The following is a 25,677-nucleotide window of genomic DNA, read 5'->3' as shown; positions in this document are numbered from 1 at the left end:
AGTGAGATCAAGTGCCTCCAGCTAAACTAATAGGTTTAGGTTGCCGTTGTGGCGACTCAAGAGAAACTATGCTGCCAATGGTGTGTCAGGAGTGCTAACTTAGTAAGTCAGTGTAACTCAGTTGTATGTAATGACATGCCCAAAACCAGGTGTCCCTGCTCCACATCTGCATGATTCCAATCTGCTGAAGGAGGCCTTAACAATGAAAGTGCAGAAGGCATGCTTATATCCCCTGGGTACAGAACTGATGGCTCCAGCAGTTCTGGAGGTGTTGATGTTCACACTTGCATGTGCCATAGCTTATTGATGTACACAAGGTAAAGGTAAATATCAATGCAGATTTTTTCTGTCTTGGTCCTAGCTAAGTTCTTTTTTTACTTTGTATAACTTCAAAGTATTTCACGAATACCTTTTGCCTCCTCTATAATTTTGCATTTGTACTGACCAGGTACTGAACACTAGCACTGGGATTTGGCACCACTTTTCCTAGATGTCAATGGATGCACTGGGTTCTCTTATCTATAGAATTAATCCTCCATGTCAGACTGTAGAGAATCAGTCAGTCTTAGCCTCCCATGAATTAAACATAGGCCTCAGCCTTATGATTGTGTGGCTGAAGTTTGGTAAATCATTGCACATGTGCTGAGCTGCTGTAACTATGCTCACACAGGCAAACAGCAAACACAAGGGAATGTGGTTTAGCTTATGTCTCTTCTTCTCAGAGCTGAACTAAAATGATCTCATATTTGCTCAACTAGGAGCACATCATCATTTTCTGTGGGATCACTAGATGAACAGTGACACAGGAATCAATTCAGACTTAAATCAAGAGTATTAGCTTTTAATTCCTTGTAATTAAGAATAATTCTAGCAGCATTTTGCAAGAACAAGGAAGTATGTACTGGAGTCCTGTGGGTGGAGTTACTTTCTTTTTAAATTTCTTTTGCATTATCAACTGAGTATAATTTTCTAGTTTTATGCCTGTTCCAAGCTTCTGGATAAAATTTTTGTGTAATGATGAACAGCTGCTTTGCTGCGTTTGAGTGATGGATGGAGTTATACCTGCTGATAGGCAATCTCTTAATCACTTTGGTATCTTAATGAATGAAAGATGCTCTCTACTGAAGGTAAAATCCCTTAGATCAGTTCAGAACTGAAGACTGAAATCCAGGAGCTCAGTGCTGAGCCAGTGAAGTTTTTGGGGTGGAAAAGAGTTCTTGCATTTCACCACTGGCAGCAGTTATGTTTTAGAAAAGTAAGGTACCACTAGAGAGGCAGTGGAGAGCATGTAGTGGAGCAGCTCTTTGGGAAACAGAGCCAGTGATTTCTCGCAGATCCAATCTGAGGCTCACAAATAAAAGGAAAGTTTTCCATTGGTCTTATCTCCCTACATACAACTGTGCATGGCCTAGGTCAGCCAGCAGTGTTAGTAATTCCTATTCCATTGGTTTCAGAACAGGGGCAGCCTGACTGTGACTTCTCCTGAGGGGGAAGCAGAGCAGAGGAATGTTACACTGATGCTGCCCTCGTGTCAGATTGTTTCACCCTTTATTCTACCTTATTTCTAAGATTAGTTTTCTGGAAATAAACCTTTCTTAAAGCCAGGGCCTGAATTAAAATCCTTAGGGACCAAATATACCCCTAGTTACCTATACAACAACCCGTGAGATAAATGTTCATGGTTGAAGACAGGTAGTTCCCACTGTGTTCAGCCTCAGTCCCAGGAGGGATGGTTGAGCAGACCCTATTCACCTGTGGCATATTGTTGAGCTCTTTTACAGATCTCACCCTTCCACAGGCATTGTATATCCCTTTTAGGTTTCTCTAAAACATAGGCTTCAGCTATGTTTTAACAGAAAAAATACACAAAACGCACATCCACTTCCTGTGCCTGGGGCCACCCTTGTGCTCTTCTAGAGGGGAACCATTCCATTTTGACCATATTAACAGAAATGCGTAAAAGCAAAAGCAGAAAGAGCACTTTTACACTGCATTCATCAACACATGAAAAAACAGTCTACCAGAACCAGTTCTGGGCTTGTTCCATTGCGTCCACAGACACAAAGCAGTTGTGTTTGTGCATGCTGGTACTTTTAAAGCTGACGCTGCTGTTGACTTAAAAGCTGCTTGCGTTACATCTGTCCACTGAAGTATAGATTTCCACATGTACAGCACCAAGGTGAACAAATCAAATGTATGCTCCTGCCACAACCAGAGAACTGCTGTAGTGAACACATCCCTGCCAATGTCTTACTGGGTTTTTTTAATATTTAAAATACCAACATAACATCATGAGTTTTTCTATGGACTTGATCACAATGGTGTGACAGTCATCTTTGTGTTAGTGTGGTACTGACAAATTACTGCTATAGAAAAAGTAGGAGGAAGAGTCTCCCCAGACTGGGAAATGCTGAGCCCTGGTTGAAGCACCAATCTGACATTCAGTAGCTCAGTACCATATTCTACCAAAGCAGCCTTGGCTCAGTTTGGATGTATTGGATGTATATGGATATATTCATACTGCCTGTTTTAGCCACAAGTTAGATATAGATGCTTTCTAGGCCAAGTTTAGAAGAGACCTGAGGGCCATATTCAGGCTGCCTTTTATACATGTTTGTACTGCTATCATGGCTACTTCCTGGCTGGTCTGACTGTGACCTGAATTGCTCTCTAGCAAGCAGCTAACTTACTGTCAAAGTCCATGAACCATGCAAAGTGGCCTGAATACAGCCCTTTGTCTCCTTGTCTCACTCCCTCATCTCTATGTAATGCAGGGACAGAACAAATCTCAGCAAGGTTATGGAGATGCTCAGATTCCAATGAAGAGGACAATATGGCTACTTTTACAGGCAAAAATGTACTATGCTGTACTGTGCTGTATATACAACATAAGGAGACCTGGTTTTTAGAGGAGTTCACCATCTGCAGGAGCTTGCTCCAGATAGAACATCCAAGAGTTAAAAAAGGGATGTAAAAGTTAGCAAGAGTGCACCCTGGCATCTGTAGCAGCAATTTTACATAGACTGTGCTGTATTCCAGCATAGCTATTTCCAGATGGCACTATATTTTACATTTTCCTCTTGCATTTGACTGCTATCATACATACATATAGTACAACAAAGATGTACCTAAGGGTGTATTATTGCCTATTCGTTGTTGTACACTCTTGCCCAAACATCTAGGGCTTTATTTATGTGACATTTAGTCTTCCTCAGAAGAGAATCTTTGCCTGGAAAAACAATATATGCAGCAGCTACAAAAGATAAGGAGAAACAGAACAGTATGGCTAATAATGAGAACACCAACAGCAAAAATGTACAGGGTTTTGTCACAGTAATCCTGAGGCTGATGAAAAGGCGGGATGAAATTTGGCAGGTACACAGAAAAAACCCAGAAGTTCCCAAGAATGAACCAGAGAAAGAGGAAAAGGCTGAGGGTTAGATGGATGTAGTACTTGTGAGCATTCTGCCTCCAGGGATATTCGTCGTCGTCATCGTCATCAATCACAATAGACTTGGAAAGCAGCTGCCTCATCCTGGTTGAGTCATACAGCAGGAGAGTCACCTGGAGGCATTGGGGGAGAAAAGGCAATAGGTAAATTGGCTGCAGAAAGTCTGAATGCCTTCTGGCCACTGCCAGTCTTTGGGCCAAATAAAATTTGGTGAGGGAAAATCATGTAAGAGAAAGCTAAGGAGCCACAAATGAGGCAGATCCTGCTGGACAGTAATGCATTTTTTCCCTACAGTTTATTCACCAGTGAGATTTAGGTGAGACATTGGAAAAAACTTGCCGATGGTAAGGATGGAAAGGCATATGAGAACAGATTGTGTAGGGAGATGGCAGGAGCTCCCACACTGGAGACTTTTGAGAACAGATTAGAGTAACTGCTAAATTACTTAAGTAGTGTAGTTCCTGCCTTGTAGTGGGTGGATTTGTCTCTCCCAACTCTGTTTTCCATGTCTGTATAGGTAAATTATGAAGCATCTAGACTGTGACCTAAACCTCAAATAAATTGCTTCAGATACTGTTGTCAAGTTTTCTTCAATTAAGTGTCATTTTCTCATATTGCTCCATTTCTGCCTTCAGTCAGAACTAACAGAGAAATAGGTGGAATACCACAATGCCGTGTGGTTAGGAAGGTCTGGTATACAGAGAAATGCAGCAGGACTCATCAGTGATGCTTAAATTTCTAGTTTAGTCTTGGCAATACGAAGAACATCGGTAGATTGCAGTATAGAGAAGCTTTCATATTTCTGTCCCCTCAATGACCTTCTTAATTTCCGTAGATTTATAGGAGACGTATAGACAGAGGCCAACAAGGATTTTGGCCAAATGTTGTGAAACTTGTGTTATTTCCTATACCTGACATGCTTGGCCCAGTCCTCAAGGTACTAGCTGTTGTAATTGCAACTCCCCTTTTTAGGTACTCAGGTTCCTGTGCAAGTCTCCTTGCAGTGAGCTGTGTCTTTGGGAAAGGGACTCCAAGAAACTAGCTGAGCAGGAAGCTGCCTTGGCCAACCAAGAATGAAATTTAGAGGTAAAAGATGTGGTTATGGGGAGAAATGTACTGTCCAAACATGGTTCTCAGCCATGCTCTCTTTTACAGAATTATGATCTGTGCTCATTTTTCTGATTGAAATGAAAGAGAAAAGCATCCCTCATTTTACACTCTCCCTTCTCCAGAACCCTGGCCAAGAGAAACCTGTTTGGGTATATGTTCTCGTTCAGATTTTAGTCCATGTGCCCCATTTTCAAGAGGCAAGGCTTAGCAAGAGAATCCAGGACATCCTGGGAAGAGTTTTCTCTTACTCTTCCCTGTAAAACTGTTTGATTATTTATAAATGATTAAATATTTGTCACAAAACCGACTGTTTTTCTAGCCCAGATGTTGCTACCATGTGAGAAACACAGATTAAAGTCCCAGCACCAAGACAGGCAAAAAAAAAGGTGTTTCCACTGGTTGTTTCACTTCCAGCTGAGCCCTCAAACTGATAGACTTGTTCAAACCAGCAGAGCATCTTCCTCTCAGGTGAACATTTAGCTCATGACACACATGAGGGATAAACCTACTTGGCCAGTAGGTCCACGGTTTCTGCATGGGGGGACCTGTGAGTCAACCTGAAGCCCCATGCAGCTCATTAGCTTTGAGATGAGCTCAGCACATAGATAGCTGCCTGTACTCAAGTTTCACGAAGCTCAGCAATGGGAATGGGATTAAATGGCAGATGAGTATTCACTTTGAGGAAGTCAGAGAAACATCCCATGTAGATTTATGGATCTCAGCTGCATCTAACCAGTTCACGGAAAGCACATTTAATTCTTATGGATATTGCCTTGCTAAGCTGTGATTGAAGCAATTTCTGTCAGTTGCTCACATTGTTACTAACTGCTGAATATACACTTATGGAGCAGCATGACCTGAATTCAACAGGCCTCTCTGGATGCCACAGAACAGTTCAGTTGCCTCGGTGAGCAGTTGTAGGTTGCCATTGCCTTTTGAAAGACTGGAGGTGGTAAAGAAATAGGTGAGGAGCCTATAAAACTGCACAGGTCTGGGCCAGAATGACTTGCCATTAAATGATGTCCAACACACGACAGCATTCATTCAGACTTCATCCTACACCCATTCTCTGACCTTTTAACCTTCAGAGGTCAAGTGATTGTGTTGCTCAGTGAACTCGGTGCAGTCCAACGGACATAACAGAGGGCAGGGTTGAGGCAGGAATTCGGCTACAGACCAAGCGCTATGAGATGACACATGAGTTAGGCCAATCAAGTTCTGACCAAATTTATTGCCAGAATGCAAAATAAGAAGTCCTGTTGTCAACTGAAGCAAAATTCAAGCCATTATTTGAAGTCATAATTGTGAGAAATTAATAAGACGGTTTTATTATAAGCAGGGATTTCCATGGTTACCTCATGTTGAGATACCTGGAGGTCATTTTGTTTGGAGAGATTGAAGAACCATTTTGTGGTCAGGAGCCTGGTGGGATGTGTGTTGTTCTGGTCACTGTTACTGACTGCTTTGTTTGCTGTTCTTATTGTTCTGGTTGTACTGATCACTGTTACTTACTGCTGCTTACTGCTTTCCTTACTGTTCCTATTGTTCTGGCCGCTGCTTTGCTTGCTGTTCTTGTTGTTTTGATCACTGTTAGGCAAATCGGAAAGCATGTAAGGCAGTAAGACCAATTTGGGCTTGCTGCTAAGGGACCATGACGCCGGGGGCAGGGAAACAACCTGATAGGTGAGTGAGGACAACCAATGGAGTGCACCAGAAAGCAAAGACTGCCTTTTAAGGAAGAAAAGAGCGAGGCCTGTTGTGGGAGGTGTGAGGGAGTGGTTATGTAAATCAAGAGACCTTAAAAAGGCTTGTCCCCTCTCAGTCAGGTGTGCTGGAATGAGGCCATGAGTTCGGTGCACCCAGCGTACTGTTAAAGAAAGTTCTTTGTTTCACTTTATTTGACCGTCTCCAAAATTTTAGAGATATTTCTCACATAATGAATACTAACTGGCCCATTTACCACCTTACTTGGAGTGAGAAAAACTGTCTTTAAACAAGAAATAGCTAAGAAATAGTCAACGTTTTTTGTGGAGAGTTCAATCCATTAGCATCAAAATTTCCTTTAAGTTCTGCTGTAATCTTTTCTAAACCATTATTAAATGAACCTTGATTATATAGATAAGTCCACTGGTGTGATCGAAGGACTAAGCATTTGTAAGTAGAAGTCACTTGTTACATTCCTTGTAACAAGATTAAGCACTTCCTTTGTTTCTGCATTTACTTATTTGCTGACCAGAGGTCCTTGTGGGGATGATTCATATCCCGGTGAGGTACTGTGGTTTGGTTACCACTGTGAAAGAGTGCATGGAATGCAGAGACCTGCAGAGGAATATTCTTTCCCCATTCTTTCAATCCTGACATAGAAAAGAGGCTAGAAATGTTATCAAAGGGAAATGTAGATAGCTCTTGTCTGCACTGTCTGCTGGCTGCAAGATGCAGTGCTGTCAAGCCAAAGACTAATAGGTTCCCTTACAAGGGACAGGCTGTGTGTACTGAAACATTAGGCCACAACTCATCAGGTCTACCCTGTCTGCTCTGCCGGTGACAGGCTCCTGGGAATGTTGGCTGGGTGCTAGGTTGCTGCTGGTCAGCTCTGCAGAACAACCAATGCTACCAGTACAGATGGTCCTCCAGCAGCACCACTTGCTGCTCTTAGCCTTTCATGCCCCAGCGTTGCAGTTTCAAAGCTTCTGTTTCAGCTCTGCCCCTCTTCCTTCCTTTTGTACAAACATCAATGGGACAGCAAAAACCAGTTGAGAAGCCTTAAAGTAGCTCTTCAGCTTGTTGTGACAAGGCTCTTCATGCTTCCTAGCAGCCAGTAAACACCGTCTGCAAAGTGACTGTCAGAACAGGGTGATCCTTTGCCCTAGAGTCAATGCAGAGTTACAGCTTTATAGTGACCGGGGTGTAACATGGATATGAGAGTGTCTCTACTGGTCAAGCAGCTAGGCTCTGGCTCAGCAAAGATATAAGTGAGCACAGCCCACTAGAAGACAGGTAATTGTGGTTAGAAATTACTGCTCCTAGATTGATAAGCCCTGCTGTGATGTAGGGATATATTTACTCTGCTGCACAGTCATTACTTCTGGCCAGGTCAGAGTGGGAGTAAATTGAACTTGTGAAGGATTATGTACAAACACTTGTAGCTTTATAGTATTCCCAAAGCTAGGAGAGTAACTTAACTTTTTGTCCAGTCTGTGTGTGAAAATGAAGGCGAAAGGTTTGGCATGCTTGGAGGACTGCATTTACCACAGGCATCCATGGTTAAGTAGTCATTTCCCTCAGTAGGGATGATAGCACAGATACTGTGATGTAGGAGAAAGTCACACCACAATGTGTGGGACAATGCTGAACTCATTAGCATCTCACTTGATTGAGGGGTGCTTTGGGTGCTGGAAAAAGCACAATTCAGTCCCGATAGCTCTCTTCAATACTGCATGCATGGCTGTCTGGAGCCATCATTATGTCTTAACTAGCAAGTCAAAGTCTAGTCATACAAAATATTTTTCGCACAAAGAAGGCACATTACCTTTAAGCTGCCAATCACTCCACCCACCAACAGATATAATGGAATTAGTGGCTGAACTGGGCAATCTTCCAGAAACTTCATTCCTAAACAGCAAAAATGAATGTTATCTGAAGTGATCAAATAGTGCAACAAGCTGTACAGTGCAAACTATAGATGCTGTTAGTGAAGCATAGAGCTTATACCTAAGACTTGTATCCAGCATCTGTTGAAATGGGGTCTGAATTAAAGGGGGTTTGCATCTCCCACTACAGGATTGAAGGCCATGAACAAGCAAAAGGCAGTAGAAGGAGAAAAGAGAGCAAAGGTAACAACAGCATTACTGTTGTTATGGCATTACTGATTGGAGCCACGTATCGAGGTCATTTAGCCTCTGCTATTTGTTAAATGAACCATTGACTGATCTGGACAGGAAATTTTCATCAGCAGTAGAAAATTCACTGAAAATGAAAACTATGAATATAAGGAATTCTGATAAGCTTCTCCCAGGATTTTCCTGCTCAATAGCTCACGGGGGTGTGGCATGTTCCTGAGTGAGATGCCTCAGAGCTTGAGCCAGTGCCTGTGGGAGCACCTGGAACCATTTCAGCTTCCCAGGCAGCTGATAGGCAACTGCAGAAGCTCAAGTTTTCAGGCTGTTTGGGTTGCTGGAGGATAAAAGCATTGGTTGTTATGGAGGTGGGGATCCTGGCAACCCTCAGATCTGCTGGTAGAAAGAGAAAGCTGGATAAGTTTTAAAGGAGTGCATGGCTGTGTAAGGATGTTGCTGGCAGTAGAGACTGAAGCTTGTGATACAGGTCTGTGGCAGCGAAACTCATCTATCCAAATATAGATGTCTGCAATGCGGGCATCCATGTGTGAACTAGTTTCCTAGACTCTGTAGTCAATAGGGAGAAATAGATACTTGTAAAATTTAATTCATTTATCCTGAGATAGGCGTTTGAAATGGGTCAGGTGAGCTGGGCCCTGAAAGAGCCTGTGTCTCTCCGTGGCTGTACAAGGAATCTAGGCAGCCAGCTGTAGGTATCTAAAGTTAGCTGGGATGAGTCCCCCTGCCCAAGTCTCTTACCCGGTGGCATCCTTAGAAATTTTAAACTGTTCATTACACTGTAATTTTACTGTTATTGTTCCCATGTTTCGACGCTTTGACTGATCAGGTGCAGAGGGCAGGAAGGATTTTCTGTTTTCTTCTTGCTGTATAAGTAATTTTCAAGGAGATATTTTGACTTTTCTCTGAATAATTGGGGTTATCTCAATGCAGGATACTGAAAGCAATGTGCTGGTCTTAGTGCAAAACATCTCTCATGCAGGAGGTCTTGTCTGCATCTTCAAAACCACACTGAATAGGAGAAATCAGGAAAGAAGTACCGGGGTGTTTTGGTTTTGTTTGTTTGTTCGTTTGTGGGAGGTTTTTGGCCCTTTCTATAGCTGTAATCCTCTTCAGCTTGTCAATTTGCCTACCAAATCCACTGGTATTGCTGGTCCAGAACATTGCTGATGTCCTGAATCTCTCCTGTGTTCTTTGCATAGCATAATACAAGTGTTCTGGATTGTGGTTGCTTGCTGTAAATCTATATTAGTCATAGGACACAGTGTTTTGTGATCTGCTGTGTGTGAGTGCTGTGGGGTCCAGTGAACTCTTCTGTACTAAGTATTTGTTAGCAGCCTTCTCATAATTGAAAATGGCTGGACTTAGATGGATTTGGACTCTTTCCCTTTTTGTCCCTACTGCAAGGCTGTAATTTTTTTGTCCATTTTGCCACTATGTACTGCTAAGACCTGCTCAGACTCCCAGTTTTACAGGGGTAGGCAGCAGGGAAATTGTCACAAATATATCATTTTCAGAAAGCTGCTGTCAGGGTTTTCAGAGTCCTTGGACCTGTAATAGCCTGCCACAGAAGCAGCTAGCCAGGGATAACTGGAAATATATTTCAGTTTAAGAACCTAGGCAATTTCTGTTTCTAGTGTGTTACTGAGATTTTGATTGGAGGCCAAAAAAAAAAAAAATCAAGAAAAAAAGCCTCTTTTTTTTTTTTTTTTTTTTGTCCTCATAGTTCTATGATTTTCTTTCCCAGATAAATCTATTATGGAGTCCTTTCATATATGTAACATGACGGCAGTCAGTCTTGGGAAGGATTTGAATGACGGGCAGTGGTACACTGTAGGTTTTGGGAGAATACTGCAGACAGATATGACAGCAAAAGAGTAGGTCAAAGCGGGTAATACAGTAGTAACTTTAAAAATACACCCCAAGGTGTGAAGAGGAAATATGGACCTACAGTTGACAGATGGGCACTGGTATTTGTTGCAGTGAAATCAGTGAATGTGCCATTCAGTTCTCACCCAGTATGTGTTTGATTTATCTGGAAACACCAAAACTAGTAGGAAAGCAGCTTCTTCCCCAGGAGCATCACAGAACAACACTTCAGCGGGATCCAGGACACAAAGTTCAGCAAGTGGAAAGAGCACTTGTGAGCAAACAGGATATGAGCTCTTTAAGGACACTATTTTGGGCAGTGTTGCGGTGTGGCCCACAATGGATCACTACTAACCAAGTGAACCTGTGATTCACGATTATCCATGAGATGAGGGGTCACAATGAATGAAAGTCAATGCAGCACTGGCCCCATTTTACCTGCTTTGCTCTTCTCAGCTGAAAATGGCTGAAGTGCACCCCACAGTAAAGGAGGGCTTCTGTATAGCAAGGCTAATCTGGTGTTTGGTGCCTGCTCCCCACCTTTTCTTCCAATAGGAGGCAGAGGACACAACATGCCAGGCCATTTTCAGTTGTTTCTGGTGGGTGACTGCAGCTGTCATCATTTAGCACAGATCTCAGTCAAGCCCTGACTGTGAGCTTTACACTGGGATGCTGGTGCTGCATGGGTTTTATCTTCAAGGAATTGCTTTTGGATACTGTTTTATCAGAAAGCATATCAGCCAATCAGAAGAAACAGAAATGGTGAGTGGCTGAAGGACTGAAATGCAAGGAGAGATTGTGTCAACAACTGCTAAAGCACAAGACTGGTTCCCACCTGAAGGGACAGAGTATGAGAATAGGCTTCAGACAACTACTGGGAGCATTTGCGAGTTGAGGAATTATTTGGTGTAGATATGAGTGTGAGGAATATTAGTAGGTTAAAGTTGTACAGGGGGAAATTTAGATGGCTTATTGAGAAAATGATGTCATCAGCTTTCAAATGTGATTTAGCTACCATTGGGGAATACTGTGTATGAGGGTATTCCGGACAACATACAAGAATGTGTTATTGGGAGCAATACTTTACTGTCCCAGAAACTAAAAAAAACAACCAAACAAAAAAAACCTCAAACTCTCTGTATTTTTGGAGTGTTTAGTGAAAAAAAGGAATCATCTCTGACAGTAAGAGAGTTAGAAAGCTGCTAAACAATACATGGCTTAAATGATGTCACAAGTCTGGAAAATTTGCTGAGTTCCTTTATATGTATTTGAATTATACTGTGATTTACAGTGTTATCAAATTTTAAGAGTGTATGATGTTAGTGTGTAATTATTACCAGAGCTGCCAGTCATTACTCTCTGAGTTTTAGCAAATATTATATCTCAGTTTTCCGCTGCAGAAAGCAGGAGCCAAAAGGAGTGGATGCACATCAGCAAGTTATTCTCTGAGATCATGGTAACAGAATATTATGAGAAAATCAGATTAATTTTGCCTAAATAATAAATATCTGCATTTTCCTTGATATTTCATTTTCCTAAAAATACTTTGCAGATATGTAGCTGCAGGAAACCAATATCCTCTGACAACACTATTACAGTGACATTATCTCTTAATTTCAGTAAGTTGTGAAAAAGAAAAAGGCTCTCTATCTGATTCAGGAGATAACCAGAGCTCCAGGCTAATATCTTACCATACACTTTCCACATCTCACTGATCTTAAAGATATTATGAAATATTCCTGAGAAATTATATTTATAAGTGGTCAGATTCCAGCCCTGAATTCATTTTCAGAAGTCTGGATGTCAATATGCATGGAAGTTGTGCCACATTTTGAATTATATCTTCCCACCCCTATTTCACAGCTCAGACATATTCAGCCTGGGGAAAAGATAAAGCTAAAATCCTCTTAAGGGATAAATAGCAATCTTAAGTCATGGATAAGTATAAGAGCCAAAGTGTTGAGATGTAACAGTTCTGTCCATTTCCCTACTTCCTAATTGCTCCTTAATCCCTCATTAGAACTCCCTAATTCCTAATTAGGACATCCTAATCAGAATCCCATCATAGTCATCACTGATACCTGGAAGGCCCCAGATAGAGGGAACAACACTAACCTTAAGCTGAACATTTTTTGTGGGTTTGGTCAACTATACATACCAACAGTTTAGATCTCCTGACTGCCTTAAAAGTCATCTTGTCTCTATGCAGACATCTAAAAGGGTGTGGGACTCTCACTGTCAGGAGCACCCATTTCTTTTAGCGGCTTGCAAAAAGCGGCTTTCAGCTTGGTTACACATGCATACAGTCCAAATCTGGGTGGGATGCATCTTGCCCACAGCATCTGCATGTAGAGTTTACTTGCACCATCTTTCATGAATAATGAGGCAGAAGGTGAACAACTTCTCAAGGACACCCATCTGGAAGGATTGTAAGTGCTCTTGAGGATGGAACTTAGAATTCGAAGTTATCTGGATACACTGGAAAAAGACGTTCAAAATCTACACAATGACAGCCCACAAAGCTGAACACTGCTTATAGGACAGAAAACTTCAATGCAAATAAAAAATGAGAAATGTCTGATAGAGAACAGCACTGCCAAAAACCATCTGGGCTTACAATGCACCATAAACTAAATTGGCACCAATGAGTTGGTGCAGGGAGAGCATCTTTCATTTTGAGGTGTGTTTACAGAAATCCTGCATGCTAAACAGAGGAGCTAATTATTCTGCACTGCTCATTTCTCAGGTCTCAGCTGGAGTCCTGTGTTCCATCTTTCATTTTTTTTTTAATGGAAAAAATAGTTACATTGGCCAGAGGCCAAAGGAAGGAGGCAAAAATACAAACAAACAAACAAACAAACAAACCCAAAACAAAACAAAACAAAAAAACCAAACAAAAAACCTGTAGAAACAGTGACTTGTGAGGTCAGGATGAAAGAAATAGGGTTTTGAGATCTCTAGGGGAAAAAAGAGAAGATGGAGAAGGGTTATAATAGCAGCCTTCAAACAGTTCGAAGGGTCTCTTGAGTAGGACAGTAACCAATCTGTCTTTGTGACTGCAGTGGGTAGGGCAGGCTGTAATCTGTTTAATTTGCCATAGGGAAGATTTAGGTTGGATAGGGGGGAAAATATTTTGTCTGTGAGAGCAATAAAATGTTGAAATAGGCTCCTTGGGAAGCTGTGGAATTTCCTTGAGCAAGGGCAAGTCAAACATCTGTCAGGGATGCCATGAGCATGTGAGCCTGTCTGAAAGTGGAGGTGGACTGGTGTCTCTACTGATATTTCTCCAGTGGGGCTTGCAATCCATTGTAGAGGATGTGAAAGGCCCAAAAAGAGTAATGAAGTGTAAGAAAATACTCTATCAACAAAACATGAATATCTATGTTAATGGTAAGGAAAAGGTGATGCTTAAGAAAGGAAGGGCCTTATGCAGTTTAAAAATATATAAAATTCTGCAGCTTAAAGGATTTTCCTTTCTTAAATATTTGATCTTGAAATGCTACTCACAAATCCAGCCTTTGAGGGGTTATACAGAGACAGATCAGCCAAAAACCAGGTCTGACTTTCAAAAAGGTTCAGAAATAGGAGCCTAGAGCACCTCTTTTTCCCTTTCAGCATTACGCTTCTAAGATTTTTACAAGGCAGTTAATACAGAGGGATCCTGATTAATGAAATCTTCTCATGTGTCAGATTCTGAACTTTCTCCCACAGACAGAACCCTGCTTTGAGGTAAGACACACTGGAGGGCTCTTTAAGATAAACAGGCTCAGAATTCAAGTATTGCTTACTCCCCAACATGCAGTGTAGGCTGGGATTCTGTCTGAAGCTAAAGTACCAACACACAGGTTTAACAGTTGGAAACTCTAGGTTTTCCAACTCTAACAGTTGGAAACTCTAGGTTTTCCAACTCCCTTCTTCCACCAGATGTGTTAACCTGCCATACGGTGCCAGGAAGTTTCTGTTTTCAAATTGTGTAGTTCCTACTTTCAAATTTAGTAGTCAACTTACCCACAAAAGTCATGGACAGAGGTAAGGCAAGGAAAGCGAGGAGCCCAAATATAAAGAATGCTGTGAATGAGAAAAGAAAGACAGTGTTATTTGAGCTGGTTCAAGTTTAGAGGCCAGCATTTCCATCCAGTTCTTTATAAATACTCTTTATCCATACAGTTGTGTAGCAAGAAATGCAATGCACTTGATGGGGTGAGAATATTGTCTCTGTGGTGCAGCATTTGAGATGATGGGACCAGGACATGGTTTGTCACTCCCAGAGTGCAGTGAGAGATACAAACTGCTTTTGCAGCTATTACTCGTAGCTGTCTTATTGCAAGGGCAAGGACTTGGGCACTGATGCCTTAGCTTGCATCTGCTTAAGAGGCACTACCAGGTGATTGTGCAGTAATAAGTAACTTTGCATCAGCTAATCCATGGCAATTGATGAGCTATATCTGTTTGCTAAGTAAATATCAGCTTTAATACCATTCCACTCAGTTTTCACTGATAGCTAAATAAACTGTCTTTATTGCAGATGTGAATAGTTTCTGGCTGGTCTAACTCCCTGACCCAGCTTGGCTCATGAACGCAAAGGCAGCAGCCCTGCTGCAAGGAGTGGGACTTGTCATTGGGATAGATCAGCTTAAGCTGTGTGGAAAGATGCTCCTAGGGGTGCACATAGACTATTCCTGTAGATGAATGGATCTGAGGTGCTTAGTTACTCCCCAGAGAGCTGCTGGTGTATCTGAGCCCTGATATTTTCCCAGCACAGCCTGATGCTGCAGAGGAACAATGCTCACCTTTGCAGAAAGTGAGAGACAATAGCATCAGGAACAGTATGAGCACTTGCACACAGCCCATTTTACAAGAGTTGTCACCTCTGTGCCTAATCATGAACACTTGGCAATATTAAAGTAAAATGCTGCCCTGCAAAATGAGAGTAAAACATAATGAGGACATTCTGTGGCAAGTGTCCCTGCAGAGCGCTTTTACAAATGGCTCAGTCTGCAAGAGGATGCCTAAGGACGCAGAAGGGCAGCTGGGCATGGATTGCAGAGGGGTTGAGAAGAGAATGTACAAGAAAAGGAGTAGGATGTCTCCTCAGAGGCTTGTGGAAAAAAGTCTTGAAGCAAGCATTCAGGGTTGGTTTGGGACTAGCCCTTCCCCGGGCAAACTGTCATGTGCTTCCCCATGCCAGAGAACTGCAGCCTCTGCAAGGCAAATGGCATCTTCCTCACTGTGCAGGAGTGGGGGCGCTGCCAGCACCCTGCAGACAGTGCCACTCTTGGAAACTGCAGCACTGCCATAACGTCACCCTCAGGCTGCCTTAGAGAAAAGGGAAGCATCATAGCCTCCATTTTACAGAAGGAGAAACTGAGACAGAGGACATAAGAGCAGTATCAAAATTCAGGGCAGATCCACCAGGCTTTCTGACTCGCAGACACTTTTCATGGGAACAAACCATACCCCACACACTGCTCATGTTTTCTCTGCAGAGAATGAGGATCTTACACTTCAGTGCTTGAGAGACATCTTTCTCAGAAGCTTGTCATCTCTATGAATTGGTAGAGACTGAAGGTACTTTGAGCTGAAGAAAGCACTGCTGTTCCTTTGTGCAACCCCCTCCTCCTTTCCCTGTCAGCCAGTCTGCCTCTCTCTCTCTCTCACACACACACATTTTTGCCCAGACTCTCCTATCTCTTGAATACTGCACAGTACAGAAATTCTTCCTCTGCTTGAATAGTGTCCCACACTTGACTAAGCTCTTTCAACTACTGACAGCCTCTCATTAGAACAACTCAGCCTAGAGTCTCCCTTATCACCACGTCACATTTTGTGCTAGCTCCTTTTGCTGTTGCATTATCTAGACTATTCTTTCATATTCAGAAGCGATGATACTGTAGCTGAGTTGGGCTTCCAACAACACCTGCAAATTGTGCCCACAGCCTGGGCAGCTCATCTGTCTGGCACCCAAAGGAGTGCACTTCAGCTCCGCAGGCATTGCATCGACTGCCTGGCCTTGTCAGAAGTCCTGTCACTGCAGCGCAGCTCTCGGAGCGACGTCACTTCTCTGCCTGCAGTTTCTTAGCTGCCTCCTGTTTCTGCCCTTGCTGCACGGGCAGGAGCCTGGGAGGAGGAGGCATCATGGAATTTCTCAATTGTGCAGGTCTGACTGACGCCCGGGGAGGGACGCTGCTGTAAGCTGTGTAAAAGGCTCAGGGGGGCCGTGTATATGTGAGGCTGCGCATCTGGCACACAGGTGTCGGTGTTTGTTTGTGTCTAGCATCTACCCGATAGCTTGGTTTTGGAGGGGAGAAATGGGGGTAGGGGACCACTCAGAGCTCAAGAGAAAAAGATGATGGTTCATTAATTCCCGTCCCAAAGGAGTCGCTGGGAATGTATTTACTCATTATCTCCCCATTCAGCTACAGTCTTTTAGGTCTCGAATTTGAGGGGCAGATGCATAGCCTGGGAAGGCTTCCAGATCCATGCTTAACAAAGTGAGACTCTTCAACAATTGCCTGAACAACTGGCAGGGCTCCGCAGCCGCTCTCAGTGCCGCTAGCAGCACTAAAGACTGTTTTCCCCTAGACGTGTGGGGTTTTCACAGAAATGCTGCTCAGCTGGGACACACACTCTCTGCCTGGATTTGTCTGGGCTGTGCTGCCCCTTTCTGGTTCGAAGACAAATTGCTCAAGAAAATGATACTTGCTGCAGGGTAGCATAGCTCAGCAGAGAGGAGGATGCTGTCTAGGCAGTCCCACATGATATTTTTATGTTGGTGACATCGCCTCACAGGCTGGTCAGAGGCGCCCCTGGACCCATTTCTGGAAGAAGTAGCAAGAAAGTGCTGGTAGTCTCTTAAAACACATCAGGGTGTGAGGGAAGTGTTTCCAGGCATGTCTCAGAAGGGTATCTGCTCTGTGAAGCTGGTGTCATGGCCTCAGGCAGGAGGACCCACTGCTCTGTACCACCAGGCAGCTGGGGCTCTGGTGAAGTCCTGCTGTGGAAGCCATTAGTGAGGAAGTCCTAACACACTGGGAAATGAGTGAGGGGAAGAGCTCATGTCTGGGATCACAACAGAGGAAGAGAAGAACAAGTGGCTGTGTATCTTGCACATTCCTTGAAACCTGTGGTCACAAAAATCAGATTAGTGGGTGCAGATTTTGGTTCCTGCCCAGCAGGATTGTCAGCTTATATAAATCTGCTGTTTAGCTGAGTTACTCCTGCCAGGGTCTTTCCACAGAAGTAAAGGCACTTGAAATTACTGTTAACATTATGGCTGTACTTCATGGTCTCTCTTCTATCTGATGCCTGAGCCTTTGCATCTTCCATAGCCATGCCCCTGCACTGCAGCTCTCCTCCCCGCCCTCTGTTAGTCCCTTGTTTTCTGTCCCCAGTTACTATATGCCTGGCCTCAGGCCACACAGCCTGTTGTCTTCTGTCAGGTGGTTTGGATCTGGAGGCACTATTGCATGTGACACCAACTCACCTGTGGGCTCCTCAGACTTTATTTTGCTGCCATGAGTTTTCCAAGAACTTGGAAGTTTCAGATCAGCTCAAGCTGTCCCTATTTACTTTGAAGAAAGAGAAAAGTTTCTTTCTTTTCAGGTAAGTATAGTCTTCACACGATTTTCAGAAGTAAATTATGAGTGTAAATCTCTATCTACCTACTCTTCTTAGGGTAGTATGCTAATACAGTTGTAGTGCAAGCTGCTCAGTAGAGCGTGTGGCAAGCTCTCTGATAATAAATACAGCAATAAATGAAGTGTTGGTTACACTACCATCACTTCCAAATGCCATTTGTTCTGTAGCCTGTCAGGTTCCTGATAAAAAAGGACTTCTTTTTTTAATGATGTGTTACCAGCTTCCAAACAAATGCTGTGGTTACCCTGGGATTTATCTGCATGAACAAAACTCTGGGTGTAAACTCACAGTGCACACTTCGGACATGCTGTGGAAACAATGCTCTGAAGGGGGCTGACTCTCAGCAGTCTGGATGTTAGCAAATTCAGGTCAGTTGCCAGGGCCCCTGGCCTGATGATGCCCTGAGGTAGATGCAGATGGTAGTGCACTAGCTTAGCAAGCAGTGTCACAGGATGCTGTACTGCAGCATGGATGGTGTAACGGGCTGGAGTGCAGATGGGTAGCAAGTATTTTCATCCATGTTTTAGTCCTTCACAGTATCTACAGGCATCGCCTGCAGTATTGATAGGGACTTGGAGGAAAGAAAGAATGCAGCATGTTGGGTGCTGGAGTGGCAAAGAAAGTCTCGATGGATCTTTCTGGGGAACCAGCTCCAACAAGGTCATATGTTTTACAAAACAGGAATATGTCTGCCCATGGTTTTGGTAGCTGTGGATACTGGCTGCCTTTCTGTGCTTTTGAGTGACAGGAAAATGTCACTATCTCAGATGGGATATGCAGAAAAGACTTGAGCAAAATAATGTGAAGGAAAATAATTAAATCTTTTCAGCTTGGCCAACCAACAGCCAAAAGGGAGAAAATAACATCAGAGTTTGAGCACTCAAAACCAGACCTATAAGTGATCCGAAGTATAGAGACATGAGATGAACTTGAGCAGAAACAAAGATTGCTTTGTTTATGAGTCTAGATGCCGTAGCAAGGAGATATATTGATGGAATAGTCTCTTGGGAAGAACGGTGGGAATCCCATCCCTGGAGTGGTTTAATCGCTTGACCAAACTAGACACTCAGCAGCTGGAGGATTCAGTGTAAGGAGCAGCCATTCCCATGAAGGTCTCTAGTCCCAGTGCAAAGCCACCATATGAGGCAGGGGAAGTGTGAAAAACCTGACTTGCAGACCAAAACCAAGCTCAGGGCCCTCTGCTGTTTGCTGTGTCCCATCACCGTTTGCATAGACAAAGTTGTCTTACTATGAAACGATAAACTTTGTTACCCAGATAATCTGTGCCACCATAACATCACCTAAAATTTATGTTCTAGACTCCAGCACTGGCAACAGCAATGCTGCTCCCATCAGAAATGGTGTTGAATAACAAGATGCCCAAAATATGGGAACCTTCAAGAGGCGGAGGATATAGATGTAAATGCAGAGGTAAATGTAGATGTAGATGTAGATATACATCTAGATGTAGGTGTGGTCCTTTGGGGGTTGGGCAATATTGCAGAGTGTCTTGTCTGAATTTTATATTATGCCTCTAGCTACTAAACTACAGTTATACCATGGTCTAGGTTCTAGATTTGTTCCCTTCTGATTAATTTGTTCCCTTATGATTAATTTCCAGATGTAGAAGATAAAATAAGATTTTGGCTTTACATATAGAGCCACCAGTTTGCTTTACAGTAGACCTAGGGTAGTGGATTAGCCTTCTTCTTTTTGGCCAGTTAATTAAAGACCACTCTAATGTTCTAAACTGAAATTGTTACACCGAGAATGAAAAGATGCTCTATAGGTGGGTTTACTCTTCAGAGTTATTTAAATATCAGGAGACCATAGGTACAAATGTGGGGTTGTGGTGAAACACTCTTTGAAAAATATATGATGGATGATGAGAAAAAGTGAAATTAAATGTCACTGCACTTCATGAGGTTTTGTATTTTAATGAACAGAAAATCAATTGTGGATGCACTAGCTGATCCATAGCTATAGATGAGCTGATTTTGAACTTAAATGTGATGAAAACCTGAAGATAATTTTCTGGAATGGTATTTATGAGTTGCCATACTTGTGGGTAGCTTTTTGGGTACCTGAGAGGGTTCCTCTGGCGTAGAAGAGCATAGGTGAGATCAGGACTAATCCCTATCTTTCAAAAAAATCATCAGAAGGATTAATTATTTTCTCTATCATCATTAAAGTCCCAGTGGTAATTTAATACTCACAGGGAATAGTGGCATTTTGCTTGTAATCTCTAGGAACAAAAATCAGAGAAAATACCACTTTTGACTTTTTTAACTATGATATTCACCAATGAGTCCAGATCCCCCCTGCTTGTCCTTTCTTCTGGGTACAAGGGATCCCACACCAGCTGGGTCCCAGTTCTGCTTCCAGGGGCTTGTCAGGGTGTAATGAGAGCACCATGTGCTCCACACCCCTTGTTCATCACTCTCCAGTCCTCCTGTCCCATGGGGCAATGATCAGCATGAACAAGTGGGCCAGAAAATGTCCTCCCCTACCTGTGCCAGGTTTCTGCAGGGGAGCCTGGTTTGAGCTGTCTGTCCACCTGGCCTGATTTCCTCTGCAGGGTTGTAAGGCAATAAGGATTTAAGGGCCTTAATCATTAATAAAAGTTCATTCTGAACTTTGAGAGCCATTCAAGCAAAACAAAAAGCAGGAATGTAGAAAACTCCAAGGTAATACCTAGACTGGCAAATGCAGCACTTAGTGTGGGCAAAGTATCAATTATCATGAGTGGTCAAGGGGTTTGCTTCTCATATTTGAGTGGAATTAGAAATTGCTACCGCCTAGAAGTGAAAGCAAAAGGCACTTGCAACTCAGAGTGAAAAAGAGATGCAGTCAGCAGGAGTAAGCTACTTTAAAACCCTTGAATTTTAACCTCCTGTCAACAACACTTCTTCCCTGGTCCTACAAACCCCCCCCCCCCCCGGAGTACATTTCTCCTGTGACTCTGTAGCTTGCCCAGCCCCAGCCCAGGTCAACTTTCTGCTGTGTTTCTTCTCAGAGAGCAAGAACCAGCCTGTTCACCCCAGCCTGGGAGCTGTTGTGTCATTATAGCCCTCTACATCCTCCACCCTGGGTAGGAAGAACCAGTTGCTTTAAAACCTGAGTGAGCCCAGCCTGTCATATGAAAGACCCCTATACTGATGCTTACAACCCACAACATGCTTACAACCCACAGTGTGGCTGCTTATGGGGGTTACCCATCCCTACAATGGCCATTGTGCCAGGGACCAGACAAGCAGAGGGAAGATGACCCTCTCCCAAATCTCACTGGGTGAAAGGAGGGCTGGCTATTCCTGACCATACTCTGTCCCCAGCCTCGTGTCCCTGTGTCAGCACAGATGCTGGCAGCAGTTTTGCTTTGAGGAATTGCTCCTGGGAGAGTTTGTCCCCAGGCTGGCTGTGCTACTCTTTACCAGATGATTTTCCCTGCAGATACTTCTGCTGGACTATGTGTAAGGTAACACTTGAAACAGAAGGCGAACACATTATATTGCTTAAGTTTTCTGCTGCAACCCATATTAAAGTACATGGTGGTGTTTATGTTTGTTTGAAATTTTATGCTGGTCTGCTATACTTCAAGTACTGTAGCAGGTAGCTGCTGTTGGGATAGAGTTGCTATTGCTCACTCCACCAGCACCCAAAATTGCCTAGGAAAGGAAATATCTCAGAAAGGAGACTGGAAGATTCAGATGAAACTTGGTACCGTATTAGTTCCTTTATATACATGGCTTAGCAACAGGGCTGATTAAATACAGAAGGTGCTTACTACCAGAACTGCCTTACCATTGCTGGCAATTTTGGATATGCACCGGTGGCAGGCTTTCTCCAGGCCAGCAGTCATCGTGATGAACCTTTCGGGGTGTCTGTGGAGACAGAGAAATTAATATGGTTATGGGAAGTGTCTTTACCTTACTGAGTATCTTGACTCAGAGTACTCACACACCTTGGCAGGCTTTCACTACTCTCAAAAACTCAAAGCATCCACAAACGCAGACAGCAGCCATCAGGGTAGCATACCCAGAGGTAGGTATGCCTTCCAGCAGATCTGGGCTTGCCTGCTCGTGATGATAGCAGAGCTCTGGGGTCATAGGGAGACTGGGGGAGAAGTAAGTGTTGGTGACATCTTCCTGAAAAGTATGAAAGGTTCTGTCTCAACTTTGATTGGAGTTGGGGCAGAACAAAGTCCATTTAACTGCTATGAGAAAACCCAGTGAAATGGGTACGGTTCACTACATAAACCTCAACAAAAATTAGTTGGTGAGCAAAAAATGAATTGAAGAAACAAGGAGGAGAGAGGATGAAAATAGTTTTAAGATCAAGGAAGATTCTGAAGAGGAATACAGAATAAAAACTTCAAACCACATGGAGCCGAGAACAAGATGCCTTTGATAGAAAAGTAGCTGAACTAGAAAGTAGCTCCTTGAAGAGAGGAATTTTTACAAGGTGAGGTGAGCGATGAGCAAGCAGCTAGGCATCTGAGGCTGGTTGTCAGAGAGCACCAGACAGTTAAATAGCATCCAATGTCAATGGGACTGTGGAAAGCTCACACACACACACACACACACACACACACACACACACACTCTCTCCAAGCCTCAGCCTCTGGCCAGGATCACCACAAGTCTGCCACCAACAGCAGCTGTGTGATAGAAGAAGGTGTGTGTGGAGGAGGCTGGGAGGGGGAAGCTGCATTCCTGCACATACCTCAAAATAGCCTCTTCAGATTTTCTAATGGTTAAGGACCAATATTTGAAGCTTAGCACCGTTCTATTCTGAGCAGACATGAAACCCACCCTGGGGATTTCTCATGTAATGCTGGGCACAGTCTGGCCCAGAGCCTACTAGAGACCACAAGACCCCAGGCATGTGTTGAAGATAAAGACAGGCTTGTCTTACCAGCTAATACGTGGCCATACCCCTCTCCAAAGTCTGTCCAAGCCCTCCTAGTCATGACTCAGCAAAACTGGCTGTCTCCTGGGAGCCTGCTTTCTCCTGCAAGCTCGGATAGCAGCACATGGGGAATGGGATGTGGTTTGCTCCTTGCACAATGGCATTGCAGTTTGTATTTCCTGGCAGTAATAAAGGCAGGGCTGTCTTTACCTGTTGGCAACCAAGCAAGTAGTAGAGGCTGAGGCTTTCACAGACATCCCACTGGGTCAATAACCCTTACACATTGCAACCAGCCACCAAAATAGATATATCCATGTTTCTAGTGTGCATTATCTCATCGGGTGTCTCATGAATTTTAGCTCTCCTTCTCCAGCCCTCATCTTCGTACTATGCCACAAGCCTCATTTGATAGCTGTTACTGCTGTAATAAGCCTTGCAAATCCCAGAGGACATCTCAATCAGTACTGAATGGTGGACTGGAATGGAAATTACATATGAGTACCTGACCTGCTGGGGCAACATACTTCTCATACTACCAAACCTTCTTCAGTAGAGCAAATACTGTACCTTTGGACTGCAACTATTGATGAGCATTTTAAGGAAGGAAATAAGTACTGTTGCATGCTCAGGGAAAGCAGGAAGGAGGAAGGGAAACTGGTAGTTTCCACAATAAAATGACACATTAATTTTAAACTTCAAAATCTTTGGGGCAGATTTTGTTCCTAGAAAGTGCATAAAATGGGCATTTATTTTGAGTATACCAAAGGCTGCCAACAAAGATGTTCTAAATTATGCAGAGATCAGGAATATTAGTCTTTTTATAAATGTTCATGATTAGAATTACTTTTATTGCAGTAATTCTTACAGATATCATGTTAACCAAACCAATGGTGTATTAAAAATCAGTTAAATATGAAATTATCTTGACCAGAACTGTGTGTGGCTGGGAATGCTGTATTTCCATAGGCAAAGGCTAAAACACATGTTTTGTCTTTATTTACTGCTATTTTACACCAGAATGAAAAAGACAAACTGAAGGAGGATTTGGTATCTGGAAACATATCACCATCTAGCGATGGAGCCCAGAAGTGACTGTGAATCAGAGCTCTGTGTGTGCAGTTTTAACAGGTGAGATAAAGAAAGCAAGTTCATAATGGCTACACACAAAACGTGTTCACACAAGGACACAACACACATAACTACCAGGTGATGATTTCAGTCCTTCCTCAGACATTGGCTTTGTCTCCTACAGGACTGAAAAATCCCTCAGAGAAGTCATTATATATGCTGGATGAATAGGTGTTGCCCTCTACACCAGAGCTTTGGTGATTCTGCAGAAGCTGCTCCGGGTGTTACAGACAGATATTTTTCTGCATGCCAGTGCATGGGGGTGCTAAAGTGCAATTCAACATCCAGGCAGCTGCAGAACAATTTTATTTCCCAGCTGAAACAGGGAAACCATCACAGAAACTCACAGGAAACTGCAGGTGGTAGAGTATGAAGACTGGTGGCATGCAAAGGCAGGGGAGTATCTTGCCCCACTGTGAGTACTCCCAGTTTACTAGTGACTTGGGAAGGTCACAAAACTGAAATCTCAGCTACAACTAGGAAGAATTCAAAGACCAAAGCCACCTTCTGGATCTCCTCCCATCAGTCCTTCCCTGGACTTCCCTGGATTCATTTCCCTAAGCTAAAGGGACCTGCTCTTGTTTTAGAAAGACCAACAAGTGATGGGGACAAGCTTCTGAGCCCCTTGCAGGATGCTAGGACCTCTCCTTACAGCTGCTTTCCTGGGTAACAGGTTGCAACTGAGCCACAGCAGAGCCACAGCATCCCAATGCCTCCTTCAGGCATTCCAGTACCTCCTCACTGAGTGCCCTCCCCGCTGGTAGTCAGTGGCCAGGTTTGCCCGCATGGCACACAGGCTGTGTCCCACACTGGTGCCTCTTGTAACTCACTTCCTTGTCCCTGAGAAGCAGTTGTGATAAATCTCTGTAGCACAGACCCTCCATCCTGTTTCCTTTGTTCTTTCGATTAGTTTTAGCTTTAACTATTTTTCTGATCATTACTGTCATCCTAAGTGTTTAGGTAATACAAGTCAAAAGAAGATGAGCACTGACTGACTGGTGCATCCCCGACCCACAGCAAAGCCAAAAGGCAACTTCATGCTGGTCCCACCATATGTCAGCCCAAACAAGAGGCACCTCCACACTTGTCCTATGGTGTTCAGACTTCTAAAACTAAGCCCTGCCCTCTCCCATCTGCAGCTGCCTCACTCTGTGCTGATGGACACATCAATCAGAGTTTCTGGGACTTCCTAAGACCCTGTTTCCTACTCGATGGCTCCTGACTGCCACAGGATCCCTGCTGGGACACAGGAGGTGCACGCGGGCCAGCAAACCCCTCCAGAACAAGGTGTCTTCTCTAAGTACTGCTAGAGGTAATGGTTTCTTTTTGTTTCTCTAAAATATTCAGTGCAAAGTCCTTCTCCAGAGCCAGTTTCCTAATGAACCACAAAGCCCCACACTGGCTTTTATGCTAGCACAACATCCACTTCCCAGCAAACCCCTCTTACCTGAGAGTGCCGTGGGTACCAAATCCGTTCACCTGTGCATGAGGAGACGAGGCAGAGGAACTGCAAAATCCTTCAGTGAAAACCTGCTGGGGGAATCCTCTCCAGTGGGACCCCAGAGCTGTGCTCAGCTCCCTGGGTCCCTGCCTGTGGAGGCACGGGGGGACTTAATGGCTTTTATTCCTCCTGGCTGTCGCTCTCACAGCTCTCCACAGCAGCACCGTGGGAGCTGTGGGATGCAGGAGTGATTGCTGGCAGAGCCCATCCTCATTAGT

General features: G+C 43.6%; 1 protein-coding gene across 3 annotated transcripts; it reads right to left on the bottom strand.

Moving 5' to 3' along the window:
* Positions 1–385: 385 nt before the first annotated feature.
* Positions 386–25,677, bottom strand: TMEM272 (transmembrane protein 272). Of its 3 annotated transcripts, XM_032679100.1 has the most exons (5): positions 25,406–25,677; positions 21,724–21,803; positions 14,293–14,352; positions 8,091–8,173; positions 386–3,564 (listed from the first exon to the last, which is right to left on the bottom strand). In XM_032679100.1, exons 2-5 carry the CDS (start codon positions 21,779–21,781, stop codon positions 3,202–3,204), a joined length of 564 nt encoding a protein of 187 aa, XP_032534991.1. In that variant the 5' UTR covers positions 21,782–21,803; positions 25,406–25,677; the 3' UTR covers positions 386–3,201. The 3 variants fall into 3 exon arrangements, with proteins under 3 accessions (XP_032534991.1, XP_032534992.1, XP_032534993.1); XM_032679101.1 differs by lacking the exons at positions 8,091–8,173; positions 14,293–14,352; XM_032679102.1 differs by lacking the exons at positions 8,091–8,173; positions 25,406–25,677 and having other exon boundaries at positions 21,724–21,760.

This window comes from Chiroxiphia lanceolata, chromosome 2 (genome assembly GCF_009829145.1).
Source record: "Chiroxiphia lanceolata isolate bChiLan1 chromosome 2, bChiLan1.pri, whole genome shotgun sequence".
Taxonomy (NCBI): domain Eukaryota; kingdom Metazoa; phylum Chordata; class Aves; order Passeriformes; family Pipridae; genus Chiroxiphia; species Chiroxiphia lanceolata.
The sequence above is the reverse complement of the archived record's forward strand: the minus strand, read 5'-3'. Positions and strand labels throughout refer to the sequence as shown.